Consider the following 10773-nt stretch of genomic DNA (forward strand, 5'->3'; position numbering starts at 1 on the left):
TCTAGGCTAAAATTTACCGTTCACAACTTTTCTGAGTGAGCTGAGCTCATGATGTAGAACTATATCAGGGACCCTGGCCTCAAAGACAGTTTTTATGTGACAGTCAGCAAAAGGGGTTAATTCTTTCAATAATAATCTACCATACACCTTACCAGGTATACTCAACAAGCTTATTCCCCTATAATTCTTACACTCTCTTTTGTCCCCATTGCCTTTATACAAAGGAACTATGCATGCACTGCTGAAATGTAATACCAAAAAATATTTGACATTACATGAACTATCAGTAATGCAAAATGTTTGAGTTTAAAATACAGAAAATTAAAATGGTATTTAACTGAACATTTTTAATACTAACCCTTTCAAGTGTGGTCTGGGTAACAGAATAATCATCAATTGGCAACTCATGATGATTTCTTTCTATGGTGCCAAACACTGATGACCACGTGAACCCCTCAATAGGGATGAAATATTCCATCCGGCCCCACTGCATTTCTCGCAAGCTATTTGCTGTGTGGATAAACACTAATTAAGAAACACAATTTTTTTTTTTTTTCATATAACATACTGTTTCCCACCAAGGTAGGGTAACAACCCCTCCATCAAAAACCGTCTCATCAGCTGTGTGGAAACATCACAATTCAGAAACTCAAATGACCCCTGAAATTGCTACATGCCCACCCTTCTTTCAGAAAGCTGGCTTTCACTTCTACAGTAGAAAATAGTTAACCTACTGAAGCATGCAATTTTCATCTTAAAACACATATGGATAATTGAAATATTTATGATTTACACGTCTACAAATAATACTGAACGTGCACATCAATGAAAATGACAATGAAAATAAAGTTTATTTAGCTATCTAAATTTTCTGCAAGTTACAAATAATAAGTGCAATGGAGTACAAGCTAAATGAAATGTCATTGGTTATGAAGAGTATTTTGGGCATGCTAAAACTGACTTATCATCAGAACTTAAAATTAAGAAAAATAAATGTATAGGTAAGGTTTAAATTGCTTGAAAGCTAAGCTTGATACACCCTGTTAATATGTAGAGATAGTAAACTAAATTGGAGAGTCAATTTTGAGTGAATTAATAATTTGGTGACCAGAAAAGGGAAAAATTAATACCTTATACTCAGAATAAGGAAAGCAATTTAACTATATTCATAAAAACATACTTTAATTACAACAAACATTTAACTCTCCTAGCCTAAAAAATAACTGGCACCAGCATTTAACTCTCCTAACCTAACACAGACTTCTTCTTCTTCTTCTTTCAACAAACTGGCAAGTCATAAGAATCATAGTCATTTCTTATGACTTGCATGGCTTACAGAGGAAGAATTCTGTTACACTTCCCCATGGAGACAGGAAATAAACAAGATCAAAAGCTAGCAGAAAATAGAAGAAAACCCAGAGGGGTGGGTATATATATGCTTGTATATGTATGTGTAGTGTGACCTAAGTGTAAGAAGAAGTAGCAAGATATACCTGAAACCTTGCATGTTAATGAGACAGACAAGACACCAGCAATCCTACCATCATGTAAAACAATTACAGGTTTCTGTTTTACACTCACCTGGCAGGACGGTAGTACCTCCTTGGGCGGTTGCTGTCTACCACCCTACCACCTAGGCCTAACACGGACATGAGCGTTTAACTCACCTATTCTAACACTGGCACCAGCATTTAACTCTCCTAACCAAACATGGCTAACAAACAGCATCCTTATATCCATTCAATCAATCAATCAAGTTTATTCTCTATAAGGATTACAATGCGGGGTTTACAGATTTTGGTTACTGTGTGGTTTACATGTAATAAAATACTAATTACAGAGGGGCCACTAGAACACCTAGCAAGGCTAGGTATTTTGGGCAAACTTAGATTAATTCTTAACCCTAAATTATTACAAATTATGGAGTAAGTTGACTAAATACTAAGTGACTAAATACTATTTTGTGAGTTTAGCAATGTGTATGCTTTTGTTTTGGCACAATACATAGTTTCTATATTGGAGTATCACAGGCAAACTTATGACTAGTTAGGAATCATTATTTTAAGATTAAGATTCGTATTTTTGTGCTTATAGTCAAATGGGTAAGCGAGTGAGTGTAAGTGTGAACCACCAGGTGGATTTTATGTAGTTAGTTGACGGGGTATATCAGGGAGATAAGATGCTTTCTAATGGTAGTTTTGAAGGTGATGAATGTGTCTGCAGTTCTAGAGTTTTCAAGTAGGGTATTCCAAATTTTAGGGCCTTTGACATACATTGAATTTTTGTAAAGGTTTAGTCGGACACGGGGAGTGTCGTAGCGATGTTTGTGTCTGGTGTTATGCCTGTGGGTCCTGTCGCAACTATCAAGAAAGCGTTTTAGTTCAAGGTTAATATTGGAATTTAAGGTCCTGTAGATGTAGATTGCACAGTAGTAAGTGTGGATGTTCTGAACAGGGAGTAAGTTTAGATCTATGAAGAGTGGGGGGGGTGTGTTGCCAGGGATGGGATTTAGTGATTATTCTTACTGCAGCTTTTTGTTGGGTTATTATTGGCTTTAGGTGTGTTGCTGTAGTTGATCCCCAAGCACAAATAGCATAGGTGAGATATGGATAAATGAGTGAATAGTATAGAGTGAGAAGGGCATTTTGCGGCACGTAGTATCGTATCTTGGAGAGGATCCCAACTGTTTTGGATACTTTTTTGATATGTGTTGGATATGGGTGCTGAAATTCAGGTTGTTGTCGAGGTATAGGCCTAGGAATTTGCCCTCATTATGTCTGGCAATTAGAATGTTGTCGCTCTTAATGTTAAGTTGCGCAACACCTGCTCTGCTACCAAACATAATATAGTAGGTTTTGTCAGTGTTAGGTGTAAGTTTATTGGCTGTCATCCAAGTAAGAAATGTATCTATAAAAATCAGTACAGACTTGGCTTAATAACTAAAGAACATACCAAAAACTATTCATGACGTCCTTACCAAACTAATTATAAAGTCCAAACAACTGTACTATTCTAGAAGGTTCAATGAAACAAGAGGTAATATGAAAAAGACCTGGAACACACACACTCAAATACTGAGTTCTTAGAAGTTGACCAAAACCAGAGATGATATTCTTACTAAACCCAATGAGCCACACCTCCAGTTTGTAGAAACAGCCAATAAGTTAAATGATTTCTATAGGACAAAACCTTGCCAATAAAATCCCAAGCTCAGATACCCCACCAAATGACTATCTCACCGGCAACTACCCGAACACACTGTTCCTAGCTCCGACTAACCCATACGAAGTCTCCCTTATTATCAACGCACTAAAAAACAAGGCAGGAGATTTAAATACCTTACCACCCTTTATATACAAAAAACTGTCACAAGTGCTATCACCAATCATTGCAACACTCTTTAACAAATCCATAGAATCCTCCACCTTCCCTACAGTACTCAAAATAGCAAGGGTCACCCCAATCCACAAAGGAGGAGACCAAACAGAGTTGAATAACTATAGGCCAATATCCAACTTACACCCTCTCTCAAAAATCTTCGAAAAATTAATTCATAAACGAATCTACTCCTACCTTATCTCCCAAAACATACTCAACCCCTGCCAATTTGGATTCAAGCCTAATAAAAATACTAATGATGCTATTATACACATGCTAGAACATATATACACTGCAATAGAGAAAAAAGAAGTCCCACTGGGGATCTTCATTGACTTACGTAAAGCTTTTGATACAGTTGACCATGACTTGCTCCACGTAAAATTGTCACACTATGGTATAAGAGGGCACTCCCTCAACTACCTCAAGTCATACCTCAGCAACAGAAGCCAATATGTGTACGAAAATGGGGCAAACTCTTCTGCGCAACCAATTACAGTTGGTGTCCCACAGGGAAGTGTCCTTGGCCCTCTTCTCTTTCTCCTATACATAAATGACCTTCCAAATGCTTCGCAATTACTCAAACCCACACTATTTGCAGATGACACTACATACGTCTTCTCTCACCCGAGCCCAGTCACGCTAGCCAATACTGTAAATACCGAATTACAGAAAATATCTACCTGGATGAGGACTAACAAACTTACACTAAACATTGACAAAACCTACTTCATTCAGTTTGGTAACAGAGCTACAGATGTCCCTCTTAACATAATGATAAACGGATCACCTATCACAAAGCTAACAGAGGGAAAATTCTTAGGAATCCACCTTGATAATAGACTCAAATTTCATACACATATACAACAAATTTCTAAGAAAATTTCCAAGACTGTAGGCATACTATCGAAGATACGGTACTATGTTCCACAGTCAGCCCTCCTGGCCCTATATCACTCTCTTATTTACCCCTATCTCACCTATGGAATTTGTGCATGGGGCTCAACAACAATTAACCATCTCAGACCACTAATTACCCAACAAAAGGCTGCAGTTAGAATGATAACAAATTCTCACTACAGGCAGCACACTCCACCAATATTCAATACACTAAACCTACTCACCATACAAAACATCCATACTTATTACTGCACCTATTACATACATAGAACACTTAACTCTGATATTAACCCTCCCCTCAAACATCTTGCCAACCTCAACAGAACACATGACCATAACACAAGGCACAGATCACTCTTTGATGTTCCTCGTGTCCATCTCACACTATGCAAAAACTCAATGCACATAAAAGGCCCTAAAATCTGGAATTCATTACCTGTAAATATAAAAGAAACACTACCTGTTTATAAATTCAAGTCTCTTCTCAAAGATCACTTACTCACCCAAAACCAAATAAATACTGAACAACTGAACCTTATAAATTGTATATCTTAAATGTTTCTCACAATTATATCACATAAATGTTAAACCTAAAACCTAAAACTTTATTATTTTTTAAATACACTACCTAACAGAATACTCCATACGACTGAATGTACAACAATGCATGCAACCATATGACCTGTCTTTGTAATACTCATTTGTGCTTTATAGTTATCTGTTTACAATAATGTATTATCACTGATTTCATCATTGCTTAGTTAATTTTAAGCCAGCCCGAAATGCTATGCATAGTATAAGTGGCTTTGGCATGCTGCTCTTATCTGTATTTTTTTGTACCTCTGTATGTATGCTCAAATTGTAAATAAATAAATAAAATAAATAAATAAAAAAAAACTTAATATTATGCAAACAACCGCCCAATTTAAACCCGTGGAAACATCCTGCACTAAACAAACACTTTTGTACTTTTGTTCAGGCCTTCCTTAATCACACACTGTTTTATAGTACATATAGTGAAGCCTTTTCCTTTATTAAGATCAAATTAATTGGTGCACTTTTCTTGTATTTTGTTCAATCCACTTACTCAACAAGTTTTCTGTCTTATTTAGCAGTTCTAACCTATTTGTTAATTCTTTTCAGGTCTCAACATGAGGTTACTCATTGTACAAACTTGTATCTTTTCCTCATTCTCCTTAACTGTATGAATTGATGCCTCATTCAGGCCATAGGCTTATACCCTCTCTCACACACACGCACAACTCTTAAGCTTATCTAATATCTCCATTTTCTTCAAAAAACCAAGATTTTCATGCTTCTGCTTCTTCTTTCCAGTTCCAGGATCACTCACATTCTTTTGGATTCCATTTCTGCTATCCAGAGACAAGATGGTATAATGATAAGATGAAAAGTTGATTCATTAATGCAGGCCATGTACGATATTGGACACATACAAACAAAGCTCTGGTGAAGGAGGTTGTGTACAATACATAGGCTTGCTCTGATGCTCAGTGTGAGGTGAATGGAAAAGACTGGTGTGTACCATATTTTTCCTTATACGTACGTACTTGTTATGGGGGGTTATAGGACCCACTGGCAAAATCCTAGCAGTACTGGGGTAAAAACCTACATTGCAGGAAATGACCTTATTATTTGTAATAGCTAGTTATACTGTACTGTTGGATGCACAGCTGACTTGATTCTGGCATAAAAATTGGACACTTTTTATGTGAGAGGGCTGACCCTTGCAGTATATTAAAGGTGTAATATTATTAAGTTTGTAGGTAGTAGGTTGCTAGACAGCAACCACCCAGGGAGGTACTACCATCCTGCCAAGTGAGTGTAAAACGGAAACCTGTAATTGTTTTACATGATGGTAGGATTGCTGGTGTCTTTTTTCTGATTAATAAAAATGCAAGATTTCAGGTATGTCTTGCTACCTCCTCTTACACTTAGGTCACACTACACATACATGTATAAGCATATATATACACATCTCTCTGGGTTTTCTTCTATTTTTTTTCTAGTTCTTGTTTGTTTCCTCTTATCTCCATGAGGGAGTGGAACAGAATTCTTCCTCCATAAGCCATGCGTGTTGTAAGAGGCGACTAAAATGCCAGGAGCAAGGGGCTAGTAACCCCTTCTCCTGTATAAATTACTAAATTTAAAAAGAGTTTTTCTTTTTGGGCCACCCTTCCTTAGTGGGATATGGCTGGTTTGTTGAAAGAAGAAAGATTATTAAGTTTACGAGTTGTAGTGTTTTTGGAGAAAAGCAAGAGTATTAATCCATTAGTTGAGAATTATAGTGCATGGCAATGCACTATAATTGCTGGCTGGTTCTCCCTTATGCTTCCGGAAGCCAGGCTGGGAGAAGCAGCTCTTCTGGGCAAAACGTGAGTTGCCAGGAGGTAAGATAGTGTAGTATATGGCAGAGTTTTGATGTTCTAACAACAGTGCTCCAGGTTTGCTACAGTGTATCAAAACATTGAATTAAGGCAACCAGGAAGGAAATACAGAGTAATTGTTCTCAAGATGGGTTACACATGTGATGGGAACCAAGACTTGTGGAGTGATTCCAAACCCTTTGCTGGAAGGTTGTGCAGTTCTTGTTGCTAAGGTGAGGGATGAGCCAGACTATTTGTCATGTGTACAGTCTGTAAATTATTATCTTCTGACTATATAGTTATTTCTGTATACAAGTACAGTGGAACCTCTACTTGCGAGCGCATCCACGTGCGAGTTTTTCCAAATACGAGCAGTCGATGGGTCGAAATTTGCTTCCATACGCGAGCAAAATTTCCATATGCGAGCAGACCTCAAGGCAGGTTCCTTGATGCTGGTGAGGGGCTCTTGCCCTTGATCTAGGGAATTGTATCTCATTTGTTTGTTGGACTATCTTATTGAAACTTGGGCACTGTATGATGGAAAGATGTTTCTTAGTGTACACCAAAAATGAGAGAAATCTACGCATAAATAATGGAGTTCACTTCTATGTTTCTATGTTATTAATATTGTTTATTATGTCATATTAGATGAACTGTGATAGATAAATAAGCAGTATAGATGATATTAGTGAAAAATTGAAGTATCCTGTTAGCCTCCTGAGAGCTGGGAATGGATTAATTGCATTTCAATTAATTTAAATGAGGAAAATTGACTCTGCAAATGAGCAAATCCAATTGCGAGCAAGGTCATGGAACGGATTAAACTCGCAAGTAGAGGTTCCACTGTAGTTTGACTTTAACCTATTGTCTGAACTGGAGGCAGGATAAGTTTCAGAAGATGAGATGGCCTTCTTATAAATGAAAGTATTTTCCTAGATATTTTTGGATAATAGTGAGTCATCCTAGACCAGAATGCATGGTGAGAGCGACCTTAAACTAATGTAATAGTAACTCACCACAAAAACCCATCTTTTATGGCATGTTCACCGAAAATATTCTCAAATTTTGCAAATGTTGCAGCAAAAACATTTTAACAGATCATGTGTCATTTAACTGTCTATTGCGCATCTGATCATGCTTGTATGATTACGATGATCAGAATTTTTGTGGCTAATAGGGAGACAAGCTTGTGCTAATTATTAACCTAGGCTGCAGGGCGCTTCCAAGGCCCTGTAATACATGATCCTCTACCTGCACCCACATTGCTGAGACTTTCAGATAATTTAGTTTACTAGAAGCATCCAAAACACAGGTTGAGAGCTGCCAGTCTCACTTCTACAACACTTAGGAATTTATAGTTACTGTGACTCAAGAAATCGTAATGACACGATTGCAAATAAACCATACCCCCGGCCGGGATTGAACCCGCGGTCATAGAGTCTCAAAACTCCAGCCCGTCGCGTTAGCCACTAGACCAGCTAGCCACAGCTAGTCTAGTGGCTAACGCGACGGGCTGGAGTTTTGAGACTCTATGACCGCGGGTTCAATCCCGGCCGGGGGTATGGTTTATAGTTACTGTCTTTAGCTGCCTCCTCCATAAAATTGGATACTAGTGTAAGAATAAAATGTCAGAATGGTTAAACCTTTGATGAGTTTCTAGTCTCTTTACTCTTGGAACCCGGCCATGTGCCAGGCTCGGTCATGGAAACAAACACATGTTTTACTTTGAAGTATGAAACATTTTTGTGGAAGGTTCCAGAAGCTAGTGTGCAATTTTTCCATGTCAGTTCCTTATAAAACTATACTAAATGGAGTTTTAGGGCCTGCACAGTTAACATCACAAACAGTAGCTAGGGGGTGTTACTGACAGGTCATGATTTCAAGAATGGTTCATGGGACTGCCACAGAAAGTAGCTTCTCTTACTTCAAAGCATATCTTACACACTGCAATAAACATTAATTTGAATATTATACCCACCTGGGAAGTTTTTATCAATAAACTGTTTAACAATCAGCATTTCTGGTGGCATCTCTGTAAGGCTGGGGTCTTGACCATCTTCAGAACTGGACATATGAACCCTGGAGAAACAACAGTTTATCAAAACATGAATCAACATTTTTACTCCACTAGATCAAGTAGAGATATGTATGATGCTGGAACAAAATTATACATAATTTTTCATTTTTTGCTTTAATTTATAAGAAATATGTATTTTAAATTAATTAAAATCCTAATGTATATAAGCTACTTGCCCAAAATACCTACAGTAATACAGGCTCTTTTCTTAATTCTTTCACTGTCCAAACCCTGAAATTAACCCTTAAACTGTCTACACATAGATATATGTTCACGTGCGGTGGGCTCCAAACATAGATCAACGTTTTATTTTTCATTCCTTCAAATTTGGTGCGACAGGCCTGAGTCACCTAGACATGAAAGAATGGGTCTGTGCAGTCAATGTGCACACTATGAAAAAAATCGGGGACCACTAAGTACCTTGTGGGAGTACCAGTTCAACTAAGTGCCAACTAGAGTAAATAGCACAGCAAACACCAGTGATTCACTGATGTCATGTCATATTAACACTCGCATTTAAAGAGGAAAGTAAAAATAAGTTAGATAAATGCATGAGTGGGTGTGAGGTGGACCTGACTAGCTTGTGCTACTGGGTCAGATGTCATGCTCCTTCTTTCAGTGGATGTGACCTGACTAGGTGGGTCATTGGTCTAAGCTGGGGGTGACATGGACTTGCTTTGCATGGGCCAGTAGGCCTGCTTCAGTGTTCCTATTTCTTATGTTCTTATGTATTTGGCTGGCTAGCTGGCTGGCTTTGGCAGTCTCTGTCTGTATCTGTATATATCTCTGTCTATCTGTCTATCTGTTTATATCTCTGTCTCTCACATGTACTCATAAATACAATTATACATAATGTAAATTACCTAGGGTAACCCAAAAATTCCAGGCCAAGTGCTATACAGTGTTTGTAGATATAAGACATGAATAAACAGGAAGCAAATAATAGCAATGTCACTTGCTCACCAATCAGGGAGCGGCACATACACCACAAACCAACAGGTTTACTAGCCGCTCCCTGAGACAGAGACAAGCAGATAGAAAGACAGGCAGACAGAAAGACAGATAAGCAGAACTAGACAGACAGATAAGCAGAGCTAGACAGACAGACAGACAGATGTACAGATAGACAGACAGACAGACAGATGTACAGATAGAAAGACTGACAGGCAGACATACAGAGACATGTTTGTGTGCAAGAGTAAAAACATATAAAGGCAAGGTTCCTCCTCCAGCAGTACACATTCATCAAATGTCACTTGCTCTCTGACGCCTGTCATAACACCATTATTCAAGGAGTTCATATTATACTCCAGGCACACACAGAAGACAGAAAGACAGATAACTTGAATGGGACAGACAGATTATCAGAGCTAGGCAGACAGACAGATAGATGTATAGATAGGCAGACAGATAGATGTATAGATAGGTAGACAGATAGATGTACAGATACACAGGCATATAGACAGGCAGACAGTCAGGCAGACATATAAACTGACAGACAGACATACAAAGACATGTTTGTGTGCAAGAGTAAAAACATATAAAGGCAAGGTTCCTTCCAGCAGGGCACATTCATCAAATGTCACTTATCTGACCCTTGTCATAACACCATTCAAGGAGTTTCATACTCCAGTGTGTCTAACATTGCTGTGACCTATAAATACTTTGTATGTATTTCTAGACAATAGTAAATGACCAGGGCAGGTGAAAATGTTCACCTGTCAGTGTGATTGTTACAATTTGATTACTATTTCAGTACATAAAATTAGTGTCAGAACAAAGATTGGCTATGAAATCACAAGAACTATTATAAATTCTAATTATCAGAACAAAAATAATATAAATTGAAATAAAAAATGAGAAAAAATGGTAAATCGGCAACACTTCTGCAAGCGGCAGGACTGGATGTTGCCGTGAGGTGAGCATCCAGAGCCAACTTCACGGTCTTATATCTCAGTAAGTACCTGTCCTAAATTTTTTTTTGTCTTATACCACACAGAAAATAGCCCTCTTTAATTTAGAAACAAAAAACGA

At 37.9% G+C, this 10773-nt stretch overlaps 1 protein-coding gene across 5 annotated transcripts in view; it reads right to left on the reverse strand.

Annotated features, from left to right (window-relative positions):
* Abca3 (ATP binding cassette subfamily A member 3) overlaps positions 1 to 10773 on the reverse strand; it is a 705605-nt gene that overhangs the window by 17701 nt on the left and 677131 nt on the right. For all 5 annotated transcript variants that reach the window (XM_070088958.1, XM_070088966.1, XM_070088973.1 and 2 more), the window contains 2 exons: positions 8641 to 8741; positions 359 to 510 (listed from right to left, as the gene is read on the reverse strand). In XM_070088958.1, the coding sequence (XP_069945059.1) occupies positions 359 to 510; positions 8641 to 8741 (253 nt within the window). The remainder of the gene's footprint in view (positions 1 to 358; positions 511 to 8640; positions 8742 to 10773) is intronic.

This window comes from Cherax quadricarinatus, chromosome 2 (genome assembly GCF_038502225.1).
Source record: "Cherax quadricarinatus isolate ZL_2023a chromosome 2, ASM3850222v1, whole genome shotgun sequence".
NCBI classification, from domain to species: Eukaryota; Metazoa; Arthropoda; class Malacostraca; order Decapoda; family Parastacidae; genus Cherax; species Cherax quadricarinatus.